The sequence below is a fragment of the Ambystoma mexicanum genome, chromosome 6q (genome assembly GCF_040938575.1).
Source record: "Ambystoma mexicanum isolate Mex_15411 chromosome 6q, UKY_AmexF1_1, whole genome shotgun sequence".
Classification (NCBI taxonomy): domain Eukaryota; kingdom Metazoa; phylum Chordata; class Amphibia; order Caudata; family Ambystomatidae; genus Ambystoma; species Ambystoma mexicanum.
The window spans coordinates 40,295,377-40,321,027 of record NC_090937.1 but is presented as its reverse complement, the minus strand read 5'-3'; the positions used below and the strand labels follow the sequence as shown (position 1 = coordinate 40,321,027).

Sequence of the window (25,651 nt, the reverse complement as noted above, 5' to 3'; positions counted from 1 at the left end):
CAACTCGTGTCTGGATGCCCTTCACCATTTTTCAAACAACATCCTCTCACCGGATGCCATAAGAATACTGCAACTAACCACATCACATATCCTCAGTGCCTCTAATATACACTAAAACTTTAGCTATGTCCATTTGTCTGCCATGGGAAAGGGATCCAGGCATTGCCCTAGATGAGCATACATGGTCCTTAATCTTCTCAAGAATCAAAAACATCTCAGTTCCTGCTAACATCACGCAACACTTCCTATTTTTCATTCACAGAGCGTTTATTACTCCTGCCAAGCTCTCCAAATCTAAGAATGGACTTAGTGATGAATGTTGGTCTTGTGGCTTTGCCCATGCCTCATATTAACATATGTTTTTTAATTGCTCTTTTGTTGTTTCTTTTTGGCAGGAATTCTGGAAATATCTTAAGCTAATCTTTAAAATTGACATTCCAATTTCCTTTTTGAACATTGTTTTAGGTGGTCTTGCCATTAATGGGAATAACTTACAAGCTGCTAGAGGAAAATGGTATGATTTATTTATAATTGTTGCTCTCAAACTTATAACTGCTAACTGGAAAAATTCTCGCTCCCTAAGTAGTAAAGGTTGGTGGAAAAATATTTTTCATATTCAAAGATTGGAGTACTGTATGGCTAAATTGCAAGGTTCAATTCCCAAATATAATGCAAGATGGTCATTTTTCATTCATTATCTAGACAACTTTAATGCTTCAACCCATGGCTCATAATTCTATCTGTTTATAACCATTATCGCCTCCAATGCAATTTTATAGTAGTGTTACTATTGATTGTATACTAGAACATACTCTTCTTTCCCTCCCCCTTTACCCTTTGTTCTCTCGTCTGTCTCCCCTGTATTTGTCTCCCCCTGTTGAGTTTTTAAGCAAACAATTTAGTTCTTATATAGCAGATGTTTGGACTATGAGGCTTCTAGCATTCACAGTTAAAAATAGCACTTAATATTACCACTGTGCTTTGCCATTGATTTACAGCTTTTTTTATAATCATCTCATTTTATGTCAAATGGGTTCTCTGATATTTTTCATGCTGTTATCAATCCAATAAAAACCATTAAACAAAACAAAAAAAAACACTGTAGGTATTGAAGGGTATTTAGGCAAAACTCAGCCTACCAAAAACACTTTAGGATTATTACCCTTTTCTGCCTTGTGTACGTGCTGGGATATCTGGGATGGCAGGGGCATCTACTAAATGCCTGAATTGTGTTACCTGAGATGAAAGTATTAGTCATTTCTTTATTGTTGTTCCCCTTATAACGCGTCTATGAGAATTTGGCTCAAACATGCTTCAAGGAAAACCTAATGTAATGAATTAAACAGATAATCTTTCTCTACTTGAATGTGCCTGGACAGTTCGTTTTACATTTGCAAAAATAAACCATCCTCAGAAGGCTTAAATAAGACAACAATACCTGTGTCTGATTGATTAAGGCATTGAATTAAGTGGTTTGACTCAACTGATTTTTGTGTATTTTCATATATATCACTTTATATCTTTTTTAAATAATTTATTTATGCTACATTTTATTTATCTGAACTAATATTTTTCTTTTGTCATGGCTGTGATCTGCGTCCATAACGATTTTACAATACTGATGAGCTTTTGATAGTTTATATTTGTTGTGCATTTTCAAGGATTTTCTTCTAATCCACATAATATATAGATATATATCTTAATATAGATGTAAAATAACCTCTACGTGTTCAAAGAAATCATTAAGTTAGACTGTTCCCTGAGCCTTCTGTTGTATTGCTTTTACTTATTATGTTCAAGCAATTCTTGTATTAATCAATGTGAGGATTACAGTTTTTGTGCTTTTTTGCATTATGCATTCTTAATTAAAAGTGTATTAACCATTTCACTCATCTTATGCAGCACATGGGGTGTGTATTGGGGTGCAAAAGTAAAGGTCAAAAGCAAGGAGAAAGCTACTTTTACACATCAAGTGATTTTCCATGCATTTGTAGGCATAGAAGGGCCATCAAAGGGATTTATAGTTCCCACCATGCATTTCTTCTCTTTCAATTGCCTCCTTGTTTTATAACTGCATGGGATTGTCGTGCAGGCATAACACAAATATATGTGTATGGTTTAGCACCTGCCAAAAGCAGGCGGATTGCATATGACTACACTGTAAATTTGGTTTGAAAAGCCTTATTAACAGGTTTTGTTTATATTTTCTACAAAACAATGAGTAAAATTAAAGAGTAAACGTGATTTTGCCCATTTTTAGACTTTAGTTTTGCACACCGTATCTGAAAGTTGAAAATTGTATCTAGGATGCACAAAATACCGCACGTGCTAACGTCAGTGATTCCTTGAATGGAGTTTGTCCTTTTTTGAAACTGAGGCCCACATTAGTTTCAGAAGAGTAAGTTTCTTGTTTTCAAAAGCCCGAGTTGTCCCATTTTCAAGTGGGGGTGGACTGGGAACAAAAAGAGGGCCTGGAGATAAATGTGAAAGTGGCCCCATACAACCCATTTTCAGCAAGCCCAACCCATATCCTATGAATTTTGGAAATAAAATAGGTTACCTGACTAAAGAGGCCCAGGGTGCAGTGGCCTACCTGGAAATCTCCAGATGTCCCTATAGGCCATTCGACGCTTGCTTGCAAGGTGATTTGCATGCTAGGAGATAGGGAAGGTCCTTTGAGGATGACATCGCGGTTCAACTAGGTTGCTTTTCAATCCATCCATTACATAATAGGAATGTTTGAATGAGTGGGGTGGACTTATTGATGAATGATAACACTTGGACTAGGAGAAATGCCGTTCAGGCCTAGTACGCTAGTTACTTTTTGTTTGATCCTTTGAAAACTTCAGGGCCTAAGAATGACTACTATATTCCTTTGGTCCCTTCCCGCCTTGACACGCTTTGAAGCACTTCACTTGTGTATAAGCGCTGTACAAAAAAACATAAATAAATACATAAATAACATATATAACCAGGTTTTGACACAACATTACATACATTTATGAGTAGCAGGGAAAATGTAACAGTTACTGCAGAACATTCAAAGAGCACAGGCAGTTCGCCTCTTTTTAGTCCTTACTTTAGTACATTTTGTAAAATAAATCCAATGCATGCAGAGGACCCCAGAGCACTTAAGTGCTAACGTTGGACCTCCCCTTCATGCAATTATCATTTTTGACCAAATGACCCCAATGTGTTTTGTCATTTCAGGATGACCTTGCCTGCACATTGCGTACTGACTGGCTCTGAACATCTGCTACTCATACCTAAATACTGGGATTACTGAAAACCAGCACTTTAATGAGAAACCAAAGCGTTCAGAGTTTTTGTGACTGGCCATGTGAGCAGCTACGAGAATGTCAACACTGGATTGGATACCACCCACTCTGACCAGGAAGAGGACATTACGCTCAGCACTACGCGGATTTGGTTACAGCGTGTAAGTACTGCGTCTACATTTCAAACATGGAGCATAATATGGTTAGTTGGTTTTCCCAGTCCTGGAGAAAAAGACACGTTTTGTTTGAATTAACATGCGATGACCCCTGTGGCACAAGAAGAAGAAAGATTTAATTAGAAGGATTGACCCATTCTGCAGATTCCCAGAGGCAACATAAGAATGGGGTGAGAGAATTGCATTCATTTTTTCTGTAGTACCTTCACAAAATGGGACACCCCAACACTAAATCAAAATGGCTACTGTATATTTCAATCAAAATCAGATCCGACTAGAAATAATGAGCTCTGAAGAGGTTGTTTCGGGGTCAATCGGTAATGTAGACAGCTTGGGGTAATAGGGATACCAGAACATGCTAGAAACTCACGGAGCGGCACATGTCACATTTAATGGAAAGACACACACTGTGGGGTTTTGTCCTTCTCAACCACGGTGGGACTCTTAAGTGTCCTACAGGAAGAACCCTTCCGGAAAATATCCAATGGAAAATAAGACACATGCCAGGGTTTTACTTTCCATGTACATTTGGTTTATTTGTGCGGCAAAGCTGTGCACACATCAAAATGTATGACTTAGACACCCCAATCCACTGCGCCAAACAAATCCGTGGGCATCTCTGTGGGTGGAGATGCTGTGTGCTACTGAGGGATCCGCCAGCTTGCTAGCTTTTTTGCCTTCATATGGGGTCCCTTACACACAATGTATGAGGATTTACAAAGTGAGGCCAGTGTATTTTGGGCAAGAATGGCTACCTCTGATTTAGGAGCTTCAATGGTGACCAGTTTAGATTAGGGAGCACAGGTGCACTCTATTTGTGAATCCCAGCATAATGAGTCAATAGGTCAGCTTCCATTGACTTGGATCTGCACCATTACTCCAAAGTGGTGATGTGCACTGGAAAAATTCTCATAATACCCTATTACCATCTCCTACACATTCCACTCTGCAAACTAACATGCACAGCAAAACAAGCATTTACCCATTGACCACCCAGGGCATGGAACACACTTCACAACGGCACTGCACCCTGCATTTCTACTTTCAGAAAGAGCCTCAAAACATACCTGTTCCCTCCACACATATCCCTGCCCCCACTTGTCAATCATTCTATCCTACCCTCAAAACATTTTGCAACTTCTGTTTTGCTTCCCACGCTCTCAACGTTTAAACCTTGTAAGGCTCTTTGAGACCCTCTGAGTAGGCCCAGTGCTGAACAAAAATTAGAATAAAAATTAAACACATTTAAGTGTGTTATGATGACAATATAAACTAACAACTCCACACTCAGAGCAGATTATCAAATAGTGGCACATTTTGTGTAAATGCAAAGCATTTCTAACTTCAACTATGCCCTGTGCTCTTAGGTTGAGTCCACAGTCGAAAGGTTTCTTGAGGAATTTTGGTGCACGTTGTTAGCTTAGTCCCTTTAATTAACATGCCGTTACTAAGGAATTGTATGCCAGCTACATGTTCAAGGCTCTTATGTATGAAACCAATGTGCTTGAATCCTTAGAGTTACTACTAAGTAATCTAGTAATATGAAAAGCTGGTGTATCTGTCACTGTTCTACATGCAATAACTAGAAGAAAACTATAATTTGTTCTATGTCACACTTCATTTGTTGCACTGTTGTATCAGGTGTCTGGCATGGCTTTTTCACCTTGGATCTTTCACTATGATTAATTTTTCTGTGTTACACTTACACGTTTTTCAGCTCTTTAACATTCCCTCATTTCGAGAATTAGTATAAGAGTGTGATGCAAACAAATATTGGCAAAGACAACTGTTTTGGCTTTTGTTTATGCATGGGATAGGCATTTGCCAAGCACTTATATAATGTTAGCACCTGGCCATATGATGGCAACAAATGGAAAATGATGTGACTACCTGGGTATGTGATAGCAGAGTCTGATAAATGCCCATACCCAAGCCAGAACTGTCAGCTATGTCAATGCTAGTTTCTAACAGGACTTAAGTGCAAGGATTGGAAATAAAAGAAGGGGCAGAAAGAGCACTTTCGGTTAAGACATTTTTATTACACACAGTAGAGCTTTTAAAGCTGCAATTAAGTTGTTATCTCTCAGCAGACAGCTGACAATAACACTGGCAGGCCAACTTTTGATGTTACTGCTTGACAGACCTAGCTCAACGAGATCCCAGGAGGATGTGTTTTTGCTGGGTAGAAGCCACTACTGGGTGATAATGGCCATAGTGATTAGCATGAATATGGGAAGTAAACTGGTGGGTAAATAAACAAACAACACCCACAAGCTGTGTATCCCTCCTCACATGTCATCTCCCTCTTAGCTGTACGCCGCTGCAATAGTTATGGCTTATAGGCAGTGCTTCAGTGCAAATATACATTTCAAGAATGAAAAGAAATGTTATACTCTTCTCAATAACTCTGACTGACATGTTGATTGTTTATATTTGATAAAATAACATTGCATGTTTTCCTGAAAATTAACTTAGCTGGTTTGATATGATTATGATCACTAACATATGTATGTACATACGTACGTACGTCTAAAATACTTATGTGCGTGCTCTGTGCATGTTTTCTCTAGTTGTGATGTGTTTTCAGATACTTACCCATTTACAATCCCTGATGAAGCACCTCTTCCAAAAAAACAAAGCACTTGTTCGGTAATAAATATAATCTCACGAACAAATTGTAAACACAATAGATCTATTCTCTATGTAAACATAATTTACAAAGAAAAAATAATGAATTGTAATAAATCAAAAACGTAGTTGCCTAAATGATAAAAAAAGCTATTTTTATTGAGTGTACGGTGCCTACAGGTTACAACGTCCTTTTGCCAACAGTCGTTTTTTTCGATGGAATTGTTACCGAAACAATTCCATTGAAAAAACTCATCGAAAATACATATGGGGGCTTGGTAAGGGATTCAAATAGATGGGGACGGGGTTGGGTAGGATTAATAATATAAGGAAATGGGGCCTTAGGGGGAGACCCTGCAAAATAAAAATACAAATGTCAACACGTTTTTTCGAGGAATAATCTTTGGTTAAAAAATCTGTTAAAAAAAACTACTGTTGATCAAATGACATGGAACCGGCTACATACACACAAACTCCCTATGCTACAACATACATGAGTATACTGTTGTAACTTCTGTACCCTTCAATACACCGTGCAAAGCACACACATAGTTACTGAATGTACTCTCTGTTTAGGGTGGGCGCATTTCATCTGTTGACGTGGAGGTCCTCTGCTACACCTGCATCCCACTTCCGGTGCTTCCAGCTATGTCTGCGCTTTATAAACCACTTGCATGCATACCTTCCTTGGGAGTCATTCCTGTTATTTCATCTTGACAAAAATATCTTTCTGTGGATCTCGGGTGCCAGTAATGGAGATTAGCCCATGACACCCTGGCTCATCTTTGTAGCTTTTCTAAAACGGTGGCACGATGCAGAGGCGTTGCTGTGGGTAGGCTGGGGGTTGAGGGGTGCAGTGGGGGCTATAGCCCCAGGTCCTTTGGTTGCAGCCCGGGATAGAAGCTCAGTGGGTACAAACAAAGGGCGAGTTAGCCCTGAGTCCCAACATTAGCGCAACGCAGATCTTTGCCAGACCTAGCAACACCCCTGGATCCTGGCAGGATGCCCTGCATGCTCTAAGAAATAAACAGCTGATGTTTATTGAGGAAAATCATGTTAAATGTTCCTTAAACATTGGACCTTTTATGGAAGGTTGAAATAATCTCTGGGTCCTGACACAGCCCTAGAGTATTATTCTTTTCTTGGCAACTTCATTCCTCCATAAATTCTCCCAATTGCAGTTTGCCCACCTGGAAACAATCTGAGTGTGGCCAAGGCCAGAAGCCGTCCAGCTGGCAATGCATTCATTCTCTGTTGTATTTATGACTGGCTCATAAAATCCTGTTATTGCTGCTGCCCTGCACACAATCAGGCCTTCTGCCCGTCTTTCCAGCGTCAACACAGTTCCCTTAATTTGTAACTGGCCTCTTTCCTTGCATCTTTGTATCTCTTCTGGATTCTTGCCTTGACAATCTAGCATCTTCTTGTTTTCTTCTCTTCTGATACCTGCTCCATTTATTCCAGATTGTTCATATCTTATCACTAGGTTTCATGTCTCCAGCTTTTCTTTTGTCTTCAAATCTTGTACATAATTGTCTTCTCTTGGAGATGTCTTCTCTGTCACCCATATCAAGGATGCTGTTCGACCCTGGAACTGACCTTGTGTCTGGCAGAGTGCAAGATGCGTGAGACAATGAGCTTTTTGTACTGGTTCTTCTGTAGCTATGAAGATCTTAGAGGACCCAACAGCATAATATATGAGTGAACAAATATAGCAATATTGAAAACTTCCGGTTCTACCCTGTAAATGCCAATATAAATTCACCCACATTCATATAGTGTATCCCATGAGTGGAACACACTATACCTTCATCTGTAAAAGAAATCGTCATATTAAGGGGGTAATTCATAGAATTCAGCGCACAAGTGGCACACGCGGCTGGTGCACAGTGGGCGCGTGCGAATCCCTGCGCCAGCCGCGTGCGCTAAAATACATTTCCGCGCACAGCGTATTCATGGATTCCAGCCACCAAAACCAGCCGTGGCGCACAGTGGCGCAGCGACCCTGCAGCAGCGCCAGTTACGCCCCCAAGAACGCCCCTTGCGCAGGGACAAGCCATCAAAATCCCCAAAGCCAGCGCAAAGGGCTGCGCTAACCCTGTACCAGCACGGCAAGCGGGGTACGTGTATCACTGGGGTGCGCAGGAAGTTTCTCACGTGATTTCAGCTGGGTACGTGTATTTCAGGGGTGCGCGGGAAGTTCCACACGCGATTGGCCCCGTGCCAGCGGGGTACGTGTATTACTGGGGTGCGCGGGAAGTTCCACACGCGATTCCATCAGGGTACGTATATTTCAGGGGTGCGCAGGAAGTTCCACATGCGCATGTCTTGTGTATGTGTATTTCGGGGTGCGCGGGAAGTTTCACACGTGAATTCAGCAGGGTACGTGTATTTCAGGGGTGCGCGGGAAGTCTCACACACGAAAGTCCTGGGTACGTGTATTTCGGGGTGCGCGAGAAGTCTCACATGCGATTTCAGCAGAGTACATGTATTTCAGGGGTGCGCGGGAAGTTCCAAACGCGAATGTCCTGTGTATGTGTATTTCGGGGTGTGCGGGAAGTTTCACATGCGAATTCAGCAGGGTACGTGTATTTCAGGGGTGTGCGGGAAGTCTCACACGCGATTTCAGCAGGGTACGTGTATTTCAGGGGTACCGGGGAGTACTACATGTGAATTGGCCATGTGGGTCCTCCCAGGTGTTCGCTCTACAACTTCCATGGCCCCTGCAGGCAGCCCACACCACGGGGGACTACCCTGCACCCCTGCTCATGTCCCGCAGGCAGCCCATCCACCATGAGCATGCCCCCCAGCCAAGCCACATGTCACCTTGCACTACTGATCAACAATGCATGTCTCCCAGCACCCCCACCCCCCAGCACTGTGGGACACCCTCCACCAGGCCCCCACTCCTGTCTCCCTGCAGCCCCACACCCCCACCAGTCAGGGGCACCCTCCACCAGGCCCCCACACATGTCCCCCTGCACCCCCACCCCCCAGCACTGTGGGGCACCCTCCACCAGGCCCCCACACATGTTTCCCAGCGCCCCCACCCCCCAGCAGTGCAGGGCACCCTCCACCAGGACCCCACTCCTGTCTCCCTGCACCCCCACCCCCCACCAGTCAGGGGCAGCCCCCACCAGGCCCCCACTCCTGTCTCCCAGCACCCCCACCTCCCACCAGTCAGGGGCACCCTCCACCAGGCCCCCACACATGTCCCCCTGCACCCCCACCCCCAGCACTGTGGGGCACCCTCCACCAGGTCCCCACACATGTCTCCCAGCACCCCCACCCCCACCCCCCAGCAGTGCAGGGCACCCTCCACCAGGCCCCCACTCCTGCCTCCCTGCATCCCCACCCCCCAGCATTGCGAGGCACCTGCCAGCAGGCCCCCACTCATGTCCCAATCATGTCCCCCTGCACCCCCACCCCCCAGCATTGCGAGGCACCTGCCAGCAGGCCCCCACTCATGTCCCAATCATGTCCCCCTGCACCCCACCCCCCCAGCATTGCAAGGCACCTGCCAGCAGGCCCCCACTCATGTCCCCCTGCACCCCGACCCCCCAGCATTGCGAGGCACCTGGCAGCAGGCCCTGACACATGTCCCCCAGCCAACATGTCATCACAATCTAGATCCCTTGCCCTTATGGGCAGCCTCCACATGCCAAACACCCACCCAAGTATTGCATCCGCCCACTCAGAATTGCCAATTACATGATACAACCCCAATGGCAAGTATGTAAATGAAAACGTGTCCCTCACATACACACAATGGGTGTAAGTGAATGTCAAAACCCATATCATGACATGCATGAAACCAATGATATGATACTACACATTGAAGTTTGATGAAAAAAATGTATTAAAAGCAACATAAAAATGGGATTAAAAATAAACAAACGACAATGGGAATTAAAATCAAAAAAGCAGCATGTCCATAAAATAATGAAAAACCACAAATCATAATCCAAAGGAAAGGTGTCCAAAGTCACAGTTCAAAAAAGTACATCCAAGGGAAAAACAAAACCAAAAACCATTGCTCCATGGGTAAATAAAAAAAAAACCCATAATCCAACAGTCAACTATATACAGATAAACAATCCAGGGTCCATGATCCCAACTGAAGAAATGAAACCTATCTAAAAATACTACGTAATAAAAAAACTATATACAAAAATGTTGGCCATTGTCCAAAAGGTTCAAAATCAAGAAAAAAGCAAAGGAAACCTAACACTAACTACATAACTATTTACAAGGGCAGCGGGCTAGTCCAACGGCTCACTGGATGTTGTCATGGGCCAGGGCATCATCGAACTCCTGTTCAATGGCTTGGAGGCGGGCATGTTCCCTGGCCCCGAGGTCTCGCAGGGATAAAGCAGTGTCCAGCTCCAACTCCCTGTGAAGACCCTCGAGGCACTCAGCCCGCCTCAGCGCCCTCCGCATGGAATTCTCCGCCCTGACCATTGTGAGCAGTTCCTCCTCTGCCAGCTGCCGCTCCGCACCTATCTGTTGGCCCAAACGCTCCCACACGGAAGCCACTCCCATTCCAGGGTTCTCCTGCCCTCCGGCCGATGCCTGCACCCCTGATGTTGATGGCCCCGAGCCATGATGCCTCCCACGTCGAGCCTGCCGCTGCCTCCGACGCAACTGCCTGTGCCAGCACGACGGCATCCAGGCTGATGGAATCCACCGACGCCGTTGTGCACGTGCCCTGCCTCGATGATGCCGTCACATCCTCCATCTGCTAGGGTCCAGTTGCTGGTGTGTCCACCCCTGCTGGACCTCCGACTCCCGACTGTGGCAGGGATGGGATCCCCACCGAGTTGGCTGCATTGGTCGGAGCAGGTCCACAGGGGGCCCTGGTGGCGTCTGGGCCGGAAGACGGCATGGAGAACAACTGGCGCATAGCCTCCACAGAGGAGGAGAGGGTCGCCAAAGTGCCCGACACATGTACGAGACCCCCGACCATGACCGCCACGTTGGCACGGTGCTCTAGTTGATGACGTGCGTGCTCCCCCCGGGAAGCACGGACCTCATCACGAATGACACCCGTGCGCAACGCAACACCAATCAGGACCTTCTCCATACGGCCAGGGGTCCCCTCGTCCGCAGGTGGAGGGGAGTCAGATGACATGGACATCCCCCCTACCTGCGGACGGGCCTGGGATGGGGCATCCCTGCTGGTGCATGGTGGTGCAGTCACAGTGTCAGGGACAGTGACATGCACAGGCACCTCCACGGCGACCTGTGCTGCCTCCTGCCCCTGCCCCTGGACTGCACCACTTGCACCAGCAGGGATGCCCCCACCAGGCCCCATGTGCGGCTCAGTAGCGGCCTCCTCCTCCTCTGTAGAAACCACCAACCTGGATGGCTCCACACCGTCTTCCGCCGTTGCAAGCCCCTGTGGGGGCTCACCCACCCCTTCCGCTGCAGCCGTGGGGGCATCCCCGCCGCTTTGCTCCACAGCGCCGTATCCGCCCTCTTCTTCACTTTGCGCTGTGTAGAGGGAGACATAGAACACAAGCATCAGGGTACTGTACAATGGTCCCCTAGAGAGGAATAAATAGCAGATGAGTGGCACTGTCAAAGATCACTTCCATCATGTCCCTCCACAACACATGGGTCAGTGCAGGCAAGACACATGTAGTAACAGGCATGGCACATGCTATGGACATAAGCAAACATGTCCAAGGGACTCTTGAAACATACAATGTTGTTTTTGAACTCACATGCATCATGGGTCATGCCTATCACATTCACACACTTCACCGTACTTTCATCCACCTGGACTTGTACACCCCAGACACAGTGGATGCAAGGATCGCTAGGCTGCATCAGTGGATCTGAACATTGACACAGACATGTGTCATGCATCCATGGCATTTACAAGTCACAGACACGCAGGTCAGACACACAGACATGGAAACCATACATGTACATGGCATCATCACCCATCCCTCACCCCCACCCATGTCCAGGAACAGAGACTGGCATGTGTCCATTCCGCACAGGGCTCCCCATGTAGCATTTAAACACATACACCAACCGTGTGCTTCACACATTACTGGTCTCACATGCATGACCATGATGTCCCTGCACACACACACGCGTACATGGCCTATGTCACACATACAGGCAAGTATCAGACAACCAGCACACTACAACATGCCCTGTCTCACACAGCAATGCCTGGCCACTTACTGCTCGACTCCAGACGGGTCTGCCTCTCAAGGACCTGGACGTGGAGCGCTGGGGATATGCATTCCAGGACCCTCATCTGATCTTCCGACAAGTGGCCCCGGCGCCCCTTAGCATCCGCTGCCTTCAAGAGGCGCCGGGCCTTGTTGAGGGTCCTGGACCTGAAGTCCTCCCAGCGCTTCTTGAAATGTTGGAAGTCGCGGACTGCCACCCCCTCCGCGTTGATGGCAGTCACAATGTCCGTCCAGATCCTGTCCCGTCCATCCTTGTCGGCGCGTGATGATCCGAAGAGGGCATCATAATGCCCCAGAAAATGCTCCACCAGGACACCAACTTCCTTCTGACTGAAGCTGGTGGCCCTCTGCCCTTCTGGCTGGGGGTCGCCAGTGGTCTCGGATGGTGTTTGCCCTGACATGGCGACCCCCGAGGCTGGCGTGGGTGGGCAACTGGATCCTGGGGCTGGGCTGTGGGGCGATGGTATCCCAGTCGGGAGTCTTCTGTTCCAGCAGGGGTGGACACAGCAACTGGACCCCTGCAGATGGCTGATGTGCAGGCACCAAAGACCACCAAGACCACGTGTTAGGTCACCCTCCAGCCTGGCTACAGACAACCAAGAATTTTCCCATTTAATGTGTTTGTTTTGGGTTGTCTCGCATCTGAACACACGATAATCACTTGTCACTAATGGTGATGGTTACTTTGTTCTTTGTTTTATTGCATTCTGCCAATTAATTTGGCCATCATAATGGTGTGTGGACAGGGCTAAGACTGTGCTCTAACCTCCAACACACCAAGTATCTCTGAATGAAAAATTTGTTTTGCATTTTTGTTGGCTCTCGGTACAAACAGTCTTGTATCAACAATACGGATGCATGATTTACTAAATGCACCAAGCAGCAAAATAAACTTACAAGCTGTATATAATACCTATTTCTGCCTGAACTACTTCATGTACATTTTCACATTTACAGTGTTTTTGTATTTCCCTGGACACAATAGAAATTACTTGGGCCTACTAGAATCAGAAAGTAGTCTCGCTCCTATAATGTTACACGGCAGAACAAACCCCTCTTTGTTAAGGGTGCAGGCACCAAATGGCAGGGCACGATGGCAGCAGGCAGGCAGGCAGCAGCAGATGGCTCGTGGGAGGCTGCCCCGGGCTCTGGGGGGCAGTAATTCGGCCTTTTGGGCAGGAGCGTGGTGTTCCGTGTGCTTACGCGTGGCCAGCTTGATACGGAGTGATTTGGCACGTGAATAATCTGCACATCAGCGTGTAATTCGAGGAAAGGCCCTTAGCGCGTAAGCGCATCTGCAACGCATACGCGATTTCATTGGACCAAAGGCCCTTAGCGCGTAGGCGCGTCTGTGACGTATCACGCACGGGCGTTGCCCTGGCAGGACTTGAAGATCCCACATGGATTTCCATTGCTCTGTATGTGCTTTCCGAGGGGTGCGGTGCATGTGTTTTCCAGGCATTGGGGTTCACACGCTATTACTTCACAGCGGGTGGGTGTTGGCTACGCGTTCTTCTACACGCAGACGGTGAGTGGTACCCCGCTCGCACAAGGCCTATTGCAAGTGAAACTTCCCGCGCACCCCCGAAATACACGTACCCCGCTCAATCGCGTGTGAAACTTCCCGCGCACCCCCAAAATACATGTACCCCGCTCAATCGTGTGTGAAACTTCCCGCGCACCCCCGAAATACACGTACCCCGCTCAATCGCGTGTGAAACTCCCCGCGCACCCCCGAAATACACGTACCCCGCTCAATCGTATGTGAAACTTCGCACGCACCCCTGAAATACACGTACCCCGCTCAATCGCGTGTGAAACTTCCCGCGCACCCCCGAAATACACATACCCCGCTCAATCGCGTGTGAAACTTCCCGCGCACCCCCAAAATACACGTGCCCCGCTCGCACAGGCCCAATTGCTGTATTTTGCCACTTTTGTAATGCGCAGGGACGCTACAGCCTGCCTTCGTGTGGCGGACGTGTTTCGGCTTGTGCGTGTCTTTGGCTGTGCGTGGCTTTGCCCTATTCGCTTCCATGAATACGTGTGGTTCGAGTGCGTGTTGGCGTTCCGTCTGCTTCCCTGCAGTACATCCCCAGTTACGGCCTTCGCCCTTATTTTCGCGCGTTGTTCCCCATTCCGCCGTTACGTCCCGTGTTCCGCCCACTTTCTGGTGTATGTGCCGAGGTTGTGCGCTTTCACTGTTCGCGTCGCGCACGCCTTTCGGGATGTTGCAGTGACGTGTGCGCCATGCACGGGTTTGGCGCACATCCCAAGGAAAACACGCGCAGGGACTTCCATGAATCGCACGCGTGCGCCTGTTTTTTCGAGCTTGCGCCTGCTTGCGCCTGCTTGCGCAAAGATTTTCGGCGCACGTTTGTTCCATGAATCGGCCCCTACGTTTTGTTATCAAGTCTCTTCCCATAATATTAACTGCTGTCTGCCGTGAATACAATAATGGACAGACATATCACATTCTCCTATGGAGACTGACAATTCATCAGTAAAAGGAACTCGGCTTGTAGCTCCAGAGAATTCCTGAGCATTTTCCGACATTGGGTATCTTCCCTCTCATATACATGAACGAGAGGCCCCAGTGTCAACTAAAAATGTAATGGATTTGCCTCCTATCATCACATCAACCCTTGATTCCTCTTGAGGGACAGGTGTCACGGATAGTACTGAACACATCAAGTCGGCTGGTGAGCTTTCTTAATGCCTCTGTCATGAGGATCTCCTTGAAGCCCAAAGTCAAGTGCAACTCCTGGTACAACTACAACCTTGTCACCCTTAAACGCAAGTGCAGGGTGGCTGAGAGGAAATGGCGTTCTTCTGGTGCATCCTCTGACAAACTGGCCTGCCTGGCAATACCAGCTCTCTGTCTGCACCAAGAAGAGAGCCCACATCCAAGTCTGCGTCTCTGCGGCATCTAACAACTTGGCCAAACTCTTTAAAATCAGCAAGGAGCTGGCCAATCCTGCTGCAGTCTCTACCTCTCCTGTCCCCTCCCAGGCCATCTGAACCGCCCTGGCTTCTCATTTCATCTCTAAAACACTCTCTCTCTTCCTTTCCCCCCTGACCCCTCTATCCTGCTCTTCCTCCGGCCCTTCTTTGGCCACCTCTCCTCCCTCCTTCTCTGCCTTTTCTCTGTTCTCCTCAGATGAGGTTTCTAGACAAGTCCGATCTATGAAAGTCTTGTCAAAACAGGCTCACCCCTGTTCCTCCAAAACCATCAAGGACCACATTGACACTCTGGCTCCTGCTCTGGCTGACTTCTACAACCACCCCTTCACCACAGGAGTCTTCCCTTACCCTCTGATGCACTCCCTTGTGCACCCTCTTCATAAGAAACTCTCTGCCGACCCTTTCTGCCTGGCTATCGCCCAATCTCCATCACTCCCTTCCTGGGCAAACTCCTGGAAAAGCTGGCCATCTGCCACCGGGGCTAGTTCTTGAATTTCCTTTAATGACAATGACAATTTGACCTCCATCATGCTGGCTAACTGCTCGAGGAAATTCTTTATAAATCATGAACGCATGGGCACTACTCCTTTTCCCCCTTCCATATACCAGGTGGTGGCATAACCACCTTATGTTTTATCAAGCTCCTTCCCTTGCCCTTAGCAATATGAAGCCTTGTGTCCCAGAAATAAAAGAAGTGACACAGAAGAATTGTCAGGTGCAGCTGTAATTTGTTGCATCTAGGCAACATGTAATTGTCTTGGTCCCATCAACTGATTGTTCGCCATTGCACATATAATAGTGGATTCTTATTTGGGACTGATATACATGATTTTAGAATAAAGCCTACTTTTGCACAAATTGCCTTGTTCCAAAATTGCAAATTCACCTTTTTTCACACTTTTATAGGTAACTTTCTGTTCAATGGACCTCCTTACAGGTTTGGTGGTATCCCGCTGATAAATCCAGTGGGATACCACCAAACGGTAATACCGTTATCGCCATTTTGTCTGCCAGAATTACCGGCATATTACAATTGATGGTAAGTGCTGGCATTCTCCATTTCATGGGGCCTCATTACGAGGTTGGCAGTAACCCGCCATTGGCACCATTGGGTTGCTGCCGACTCCAAACACTGAATCCGCCACCTGAATTCCCGGTGCCACCGGGACATTGCAAGTTCCAGCGGGGCGGGAAGTCAGGCGGCAGATTCGGTAACTCCCCATTCCCATGGAGTCCCATAGGACTACATGGTACTGGGGAGACGGAAGCACCAGCACCGTTGCCAACGGTGCCGGTGCTTCCGTGATGACTCTGCCTACCAGGGCCGATGCGCGCGGCCGGGTAATGCATGCCAGGCGCTACGGCCCCTGCAGGCAAACTCGTAATGTGGCGGTCCGGAAACAAGGATGCCATGAGGGAATTGCCATTATCACTGTCACCAGTAATACCAGTGCCGGTAACACCAGCATTATTTGGTGGTGATATGCCAGAATTACTGGCTGCTCAGAGCTGCAGGTAATTCCGACCACCCCACCACCAAACCTGGAGTGTGCCAGTGCGGTAACATGCAGGTATGTGGTAATACTGGCACGTTATTACCACACCGGCACACTCATAATAGTTCAGATGCGTTGTGATGTTTAAGAACCTTCAACTTACCCTGGAACAGCAACAACGCATATTGCATCATGGATGAAAAAAATCCCATTTGTGCAAACACTGTCACAGACTTTTCTCCAGGAGTAGAAAAAGTACTAAAGTATTTAAGTAATATTTATTATGCTTTGTTTTGTTTTTGGACAGACATGACCCATGGCCTCTTGCGTTATTGACAACAGCTGTGCTTGAGGAGCACACCAAGGCAGCAATATCCAATCTTGTGTTTGCCAATATTCGACTTCTACATCCTTTTTCCCTGAGAGGAGTGACCACTGTTGAGAAAGGACTCATACCTACTATCCAAAGTAAGCAGTTCCTGTGTTGGATGCAATTTTTGTAATTCATAATTGCAATTTCTCATTGGGCATAATCAAATACGTATTATTTATATGTCTACATCCTTTTTCCCTAACTCGAGTGACCACTGTTAAAAAGTATTGATACCTCCCTACCAAAGCAAGCTATACCTGTATCGGTTGCAATGTTTGTAATTTTGTAATTTGTTGTTCGAAGTAATAAAATAAATGTTGTTTATGTTTCTACATCTTTTTCCCCCTGAGAGGCGTGAGTGACCCCTGTTGAGAAAGTATTAATACCTACAATCCAGAGTGAGTTGTACCTTGACATGTGATTCCATCAGCGCCCATGCGTTGTTATATAAATGCATTGGCACCAACATAACAGTAAAGCTCAATTGACTTTGGTTGCCATACGTGCCACTCCTTCCTTTCCGGAGCTGAGTAGTCTTCATTAATTAGGGCGTTCATGGTTTAATATCAAGCGGTGCCCCATACAGTATGCCCTGGAAGAAAAAGAGCTGTGATGAAGGGTGTGCGCAATGTAGGGAAGCTGGTCAGAAAGCGCAGCGAGTAGAGCGCTCACTTTGACATCCGTGCAGAGCCTGTCGCTGCAGGTTCGAATCCCGGCAGGGCCATACTCAGCAATTCTGATAAATGAGCACCATGCACCGTGGGTAGTAATAAGCAGCACTCAGATGCCTGAGGATTTGTAGCGCTATATACATGCAAATTATTATTATATATGGCAACATGAACAGAAATCATAAGGGCCATCAAAGAACTGTCAGTTACTTTATATGATTACTTTAGGATGGTCTAACTCTCACCACAAACTATTGTAGACTAAGGCACTGGGAATTCCGTCCATTGTAGATTAGTATGTTTCTTAGAATATTCGTCTCGCCTGTTGGTTCTCCTTAAGCCTCACACTAATATACTTTCTATTGAGAATGAATTAATCGGTAAAAATGCCCTGACATTGATGGAAAGCCAAGCTTCCATTCCCTAATTATTCTCTTCTTAGACAGGCGGACAAACCTTATTGCATGCTTATCCTGAGTAGCAGGTCATGGAGAAAGTATTGCGCTCCTTCAGCTGTTACAAAACCTAATCCTACAATGACAGGTTAACTCCAATGGTGATCCTGATGATGCCGATTGGAGGACTATTAATTTAGTCGAAAGACATGCCGTTAGCAAGTGATATGGGAGGAATCTATTTTAGATCCATTAGTGAGATAGTGGGTTAAAAATAGAATAAATTGGAGCTCTCCCCACCACTTCCATACTCAGAAGCCATCATTGTTCCCCACTAGGTCAGTTGAAGAGTACTTGAGGACATTAGCTCAAATCTCCTGACTAAACATACAATTTCCCTGCGCCGATTCCTGTCAAAGTGAGAGAGGTTGATTAATTTGCATAGCTATTAGAAAAGGGTTTAGATGTGGAGAGCGGTCACCCTGGACTCAATGTATACAAATCAAACCAATGTGTTGGGGTGGAGTGCAAATTTCAAAATGGAAACACTTGGACAATTCCTCTATTCTTTCCACTCCTTACAGGGAATTTCTGACACTGATCCACATGTGGGATGCAAATAGAACTTAGGCAGAGATCACCATTATCATCACAAAAAGGTTTATTAGATCATTAAGCCAAACAGACACACTTTACACTATACACGCAGCTTATTGTAAACCAACTTGATCAAATTCAAATACATAACAATGCAATACATCATTTTATAAACATGATCATAAACAAATACAAAATCAAATCAATCCTTTGAAATATTAAAAAAGGAAAGTTAATTTGAATACATTATGCAGTTCATCAAATGGCATAGCGGCCGTGTAGTTATGGTTAAGGTGCTCAACCCATAGAAAGAGCACTTTTTAGGTGGCTTATAACTTTGCCCCCACGCCCCTGGACGAATCTTCACCAAACTTTGCAAAAGAAGCATATGGCCCCCTTGGATTGGTTTGGGAAGTTTGGTGAGGTTTCGTTGGGGGGGGCAAAGTTATAGTTGGGGTCCCAAAATGTGTGGCCTACAGGCCAAACCACTGGACGGATTTTCACCAAATTTGCAGCAGGAGCGGCGGCTTGGTCCGAAAGGGTGCTTTTGTAGATTTGGTGTAAATCCATCAAGTAGTTCTTTTTAAAATGGCCAAAAAGTAATTCCCCCAAAATTAGTGATGTATGGGTCCGGTCCGTGGACTCACTTCCCTATTCGGTCCACGGACAACCCCCTGGACCAATCACAGCCCTGAGTGATGTCCGCGGACATCGGGCACCCCGGCTGATTGGATGGGGAAAAAGGTGAGCTGCGTCAGATATTTTGAAACGGTCACCATGATGGATCCGCGGACAGCCGGTATTGTCATCGGACATCACAGTAAAAAAAGATTAAAAAACACAACATGGCACTTACCAAACTAATGAAACAATCTCTAGGGAGTTGAAGGTTGATGAGGATGGGATGGGATATGGCCATAAAAAGTCATAAAACGGGGAGGCGTGGCTGGCAGCCATGGTGTAGGGCTGCTTTGAGGAGAGCTCCTGCCTGATTCTGCAACATCTGAGAAATAAAGGAAGAAACACCGGTTTATATGGACCAGCAAGGCTACAAGAACCGCGGGAAGGTGTGAGGAGCAAATGCCAGGCCTTTAGAGCTCCTGCCGAAGTAAAGCAGCGCAACACTAAGAGACAAGCAGCCGGTGAGAAAAGAAAAATGGCAGATGGAGCAAGAACAAAACAAATCCGGCACAGCCAATAGCTGTGGGAGGTCAAGATTACCCACTGTGCCACAATCTACCCCGTGTCTGAGGCACGACCCTTGTGGACAGCCCTGATAGACGGCGTCCGTGGAGAAATGGAGCGGTGAAATGAGAGGGACAGACCGGTGCACACACTTCGAAGAAGCAAGTCTCCCTGCAACGCGAGTTACGAATTAAGCCCCGAAACCCTGGCCGGAGAGAGGGAAAACCAGAGGAGAATGGGAAAAAAGACAGGTGAGCCAGCCACTCACGTTTGTTACAGTCCATAACAAGGGATATTATCAGCAGGCGAGAAATAATATTAAATGGCACTTAATCCTCCCCGGCAGTAGCACCCCCACTGAAGCCACAGAAACCCCCATCTGCTGGTCGGAGGCCAAACAGCCAAACACAGCTGGAGACAAGTGTACCCCAGAGGATTAAGGAGGACTGGCCAGGTACCGCAGAGCGCCAGACGGAAGCCGACCCACAGTGTAATAGTACACTGTGGTGCACGGAACATTCACCGGACCAAGCAGGGAGAGCGGCGTGGGGAGATAGACTCGCTGGCCAAGTGAAAGCCTATCAGGCACCATACAAAGGACTTCTTTTAAACAAGGGGGATTCCAAGCGAATTAGTAGAGAGGGAGGAGCAAACCTGCTATATATATATATATATATATATATATATATATATATATATATATACGTATATATATATATATATATGTATATATATATATATATTTATCTACACAAAAAGGGCTCCCTCGCTAATAGTTTATGGTATCTGTCTCTAGGGTATGTGAGATTAACCACCAATCAGTATTCGATTCCAAGAAGTTCGGACAACAAAGTATATGGAGTATTCAACAAAACAATGATTGCCTAAAACACTATATTAAAAAACATTCTACCTTTATTTCATAAAAAACAAGTTTAAAAGGTTTTCAATTAAAAACATCAAGAAGTGGCGAGTGCTGAAAAAAGTGTCCAGTGCCTAACACCCCTATAAAGTGCATATTCAATAAAATACAATTTTACAACAATTCACAAACATACAATGCTAACATTCATTTCTTTGAGAGCATGCGTTTTTAGAATAAAAAATACAGTTATTATCCACAACCATATGCAAACAACTTTTTACTCTGATGTATACGTAAAGGTACACATCACTTTGTTTCATATATATGATGTTGTCTTAGTGTATAGTTACACAGGCTCCTTTCTTATTTTCTTTCCCATCCCTGTTTTTGTTTTATGGTCTAGGGTGACACATTTCACTGTGAGAGAAGAGACTGAGGACGTAAATTGCTATCACCTCAGAGCATTACCATGCGAGATTCTTTGCTAGAGATTGCTTGACAACTGTAGAGTTTCAGAGGTACTGTTCTCAGATACCACATGCCAGACGTATTTGGTCATTACCATCTGTTTTTCCCCCTAATGAAGTTCCCACAATTATTTGGTTTTTCAACCTGGAGGAAAAAAACATGTTGGGTTACATGGCAGCACCAGAATAGGCGTGAAGGGGGTCTCCGCAAATGTTTGTTAGTTGATCTGGCAACTTTTTACAACTTTCCAAGGCCTATTTTTGACTCCGTAGTCTGCGAACAGTCATGCAATCTGCAGACAGCTCCTCTGAAGGGACCCACTGATTACTTTTCCTCATTCTCAATCTGGCTATCCAACAGAGAGCACCTGCTTGCAGTTCCTGAGTTCCTAGTTTTCTGTTTTTCAGATTTGTTTTGTGGAGACCATCATGGCATCTGATATGGCCACTTCTGCTTAAAAACTACCCCACCACCACAAACACCATCTGGAGAGCCTGGAGAAGGGTACAGGTGTGGTGATACAGAAGAGGAGGAGAAAGGAAAGATGAGGATGAGGTAGAGGAAGTCCTTATCTCCAGCATCCGGAGTGAGTCCTGGGTGTGGTAATGTATCACAACCGTAGCGGTTGCACCAAAGGCTCGGGAAGCCAAGGTTTGATGCACTGCGTGCAAAGTTGTACTCTGTCATGGAAAACTGGGCTTGTACTCCTACGGGACCACCTCCATGCAGCGCGACACCAAGTCCAACCACTCAGGGGCACTGGTGAAAGCAGTACCTTTCTCAGGGAAAAGTAGGGCGATGCTCTCTACCCCATCTTCTTCGACTGATCCTGTCATCACTAGGGATACTCATTTGGGGCAGAGGATACCAACAACCTCATTGCAGGCCATACAGAACACTGTTGACCCTTACTGTTCGAGGTTCACAGTGCTATGTTTGTACTGTGAAGCACCAATTTGTAGGGGGGAGCAGTTTGAGTGCTTAGGAGGCCACGGTCAAGGAGCACGAGAATCACTGCCACCTACCTGATTAAGGCCCGCCCAACTTCTTCCTCTTTCCACCTGCCTCTTCATCCTTGTGGTTGGTGCAACCTCCCTTCCTTCTCTTTCCCCTACCTTACCGCTCCTGCACAAACAAAGCCATATACATTACAAAACCAATAAAACACAAAAAAGGTTCCTTTTGGAGCCACCTTTCACAGTTCAAAAATAGAACAGAGAATAAAAGTCACAGGCCCCTATGCAGCTGCCATAGTCTGCAGACAGCACGTTTGTCTGCGGACATCGGAAAAATTCCAGGCGTGGGGTTGGGGCATGAAAATCAATTTAATTGTTTTGCGTTAAAAAATGGTGGCTATTAAAATAAACTTTTTGTGTTTTTGACATTTATATTTGTTTAAAGAGTTTGGTTTTATAAACTGAACTAAGAAACATTTTACTGAACTTAATTATTTCTTCTAACATTCACAAAAACTGCTTTAAAGCTTTTTGAATGTTTTCCAGAAAAATCTGATTACCCACATCAGTTAGATGGACTCCATCTCTCTGAAAAATGTTGGCAATATCAAATATAATGTTCTCATTATGAAAAGATATCAATACTACAAAATGTAGGAAAGGAGGGTACTGTCAAAAAGGTAAAAAATGATGTATTTATATCATTTTTAATAATTCAATGTAGCCACAAACCGCTGACTAATTACACATACAGGTGAAAAGACAAATGAAAAAAAGAACATAAAAGGAATCAATTACAAAACAGAAGTGGTGCAATAGAAAATGTAGAATTGATATGTATTTTGGCAAGGCAACAAGGTTCTACGGGCTTGCCACCCTTGGATCTTAGTGACTCATTATGAAAAGATATCATGTCAACATCTCGCAGAAAAGCACACAGAGCTTTATTGATGTTTCACCTCGCTTTTTCCATTTGCGGACCAAATAAAATCAAACGTGTCCACACCTGTCTTTGAGCAATGCAAAACATTTATTTTTTCGAATTTGGGAACATTTCCTTCAACTTTCCCAACTGCAATGAAATTCCAGTCACAAAACCCAAACTGTTCCCTCCACAATGAAGAATAATAATGTCTGGATGTTTCATTAGAACCATATTTGCACAAAATGGGAGCAAGTGCACCCACTTCATCACTCACACTCCATATCATGACACTTCGAATGCATGGAATCCTAGATTTCTCACCAATCCACACAGCTCAGAATAGACCTTCAACCAATGGACCCAAGAGTCCCCCAAAATCCACACACTCAAAGACATGGCCGTAGCCATTGTCAGTGCTCTCACAACTCCTGCTAAAAAAACTCATGCTACCCTCTCTGCCTGTACACCACACCCAGGAAACCTGATTGGCTGATCCCCCGATATCCGCAGACATCCATGACTGTCCCGGTCTTCACAGTTCCCTTTCCATGCCAGGCATCCTTAAAAGACTCGGATGTGGCACATACTGTTTGCGGACTACGGCGGTGTCCACAGACATTGTGACCAATCAAACAGGTATGTGGGAGTTTAAACTCAATTTCAGTTATTTATTCTTTAGTGGTGGCTCTGAAAAGAACCATTTTTTGGGGGTTTTGTTAACAAACACCTTTTCTTTCCATTTTTTGCATTTTTTTACAGTAATACTGTACACTCTACATCTTCCCTTACAGTATTCTTACAGGAACTTTATTAATGAATTCCTAACATTGTGAAGAAAAATTGCATTTGCAACATCTGTGAATGAACTCCATCTTTACCCAAAAAATTCACACCATCAGACCTTATATTTTAATTTTCAAAAGATGACATTCCTGCAGCAAAAAAAGCTGATACTTCTTTATTGACAAGCTGCCTTGATTCTTCCATTCGTTTTTGGACTGATCTTGGCAGCAGGAAACAGTTACATTAGGCTTTTAAAGAAGAAATCCTTGAGGCAACTTGCAAATACACTGGAGTCACATACCCCAAACTGCCCCCTCCACAATGCACAGTTACAATGTCTGGACATTTAAAGTGAGCAATACACTCACAGAAGGAAAACAAGCATGCCCAGTTTAATCCACAAACTACATGCCACAAAAAATCTACTTCTGCCAATCCAATACTTCCAAAGATGCCATGATTTTCAGCATACACCTTCAATGAATGAATTGAAGAGTCCCCTAAAATCCACACACTCTGCCTTCTCAAACATACAGCCATAGCCATTTTCAGTGCTCTGACAACTGCTGCAAACACAACTCCTGCTACCCTCTCATCCTGTACCCCACACCCAGCAAACCTAAGTTGCTGATCCCCACAGTCCCCTTTCCATGCCAGGACCCTTAAAAGACCTGGTTGTGGCACACACCATCTGCGGACCTTGTAACACAGGGACAGCCCTTCTACTCTTTCCACTTTCATGTTGTCAACATCATTGGCTGCTTTCAAAGATTGACACATCCATCCACGAATCACATACAAAACCTCCACAGCTAACCCTGTCATCTCAGTTCAACACTTCAGATGTACACTTAAACTCTGAGAATACATATCTCCTGTCAATCAAAGGCATCTGCATCAAAAACTATTGTGAAACTGTCCAGGATTTCTATTTCCAGATTGAACAAGATCTGCATCTAATAAGACATAGTACAGGTATGCATATATTTTAAAACATATTTTCGTGAACTCTTTCACAAATATATATATATATGGTTCCTGTTACGTACCCCAATATAAGCTTCTCAATAAGCACATTCTCACTTTAACCACTCTAGCAAATGCCATGCATTGCAGCATTCATCACCTGCTCACATGATGCAGCAAACAATTATACTGCTCTGTGTTTCAAAATGTTTCTTTTTAGAAGCATTTTGATGACAGTTAAAAAATGCATATGTGCATTTATAGCAGCACTGTGTCACTTTTTCATAAACTAAAGGAAAAGCAGATAAAATAGATTTGTAGACCATTTGGAAGTGGTACTTAGTGTGTGGGAGTTTATTATTCTGGCAGTACATGCATACATCCCAACATCACCCATTCCAATATATAGGTGTTTATTAAGTCTTCATGTTTTCCTTTGCATTCTGTCACTTCCAATTCCACTTTTCCCATTATAAAACTCAAACTACAAGTACCAGAATGCAAGGAAAAAAACAGGACTGGACTTGAAGATTTGAAACTGTTGTTTTTGTTGTAACTTCTTTTTATTGAACACATTTGGCACATATATCATCATTCAACAATATAGAGTATTAAATATGGACCAACATACTCTGAAACATTATTGCCTCTGTAGTCTTCAGATTTGAAACTGTGAAATGTATATCAAATAAACATAAAATGCTGTGCATTTCTAA

General features: G+C 45.2%; 1 protein-coding gene across 2 annotated transcripts in view; it reads left to right on the top strand.

Annotated features, from left to right (window-relative positions):
* Positions 1–25,651, top strand: part of C6QH4orf36 (chromosome 6q C4orf36 homolog) — a 75,451-nt gene that overhangs the window by 4,982 nt on the left and 44,818 nt on the right. Inside the window, exons 2-4 of one of the 2 annotated variants that reach the window (XM_069630286.1) lie at positions 466–514; positions 3,211–3,439; positions 17,059–17,219. In XM_069630286.1, coding sequence (XP_069486387.1) covers positions 3,357–3,439; positions 17,059–17,219 — 244 coding nt within the window. In that variant the 5' untranslated portion in view covers positions 466–514; positions 3,211–3,356. The remainder of the gene's footprint in view (positions 1–465; positions 515–3,210; positions 3,440–17,058; positions 17,220–25,651) is intronic. The other variant, XM_069630285.1, reaches the window with a different exon arrangement.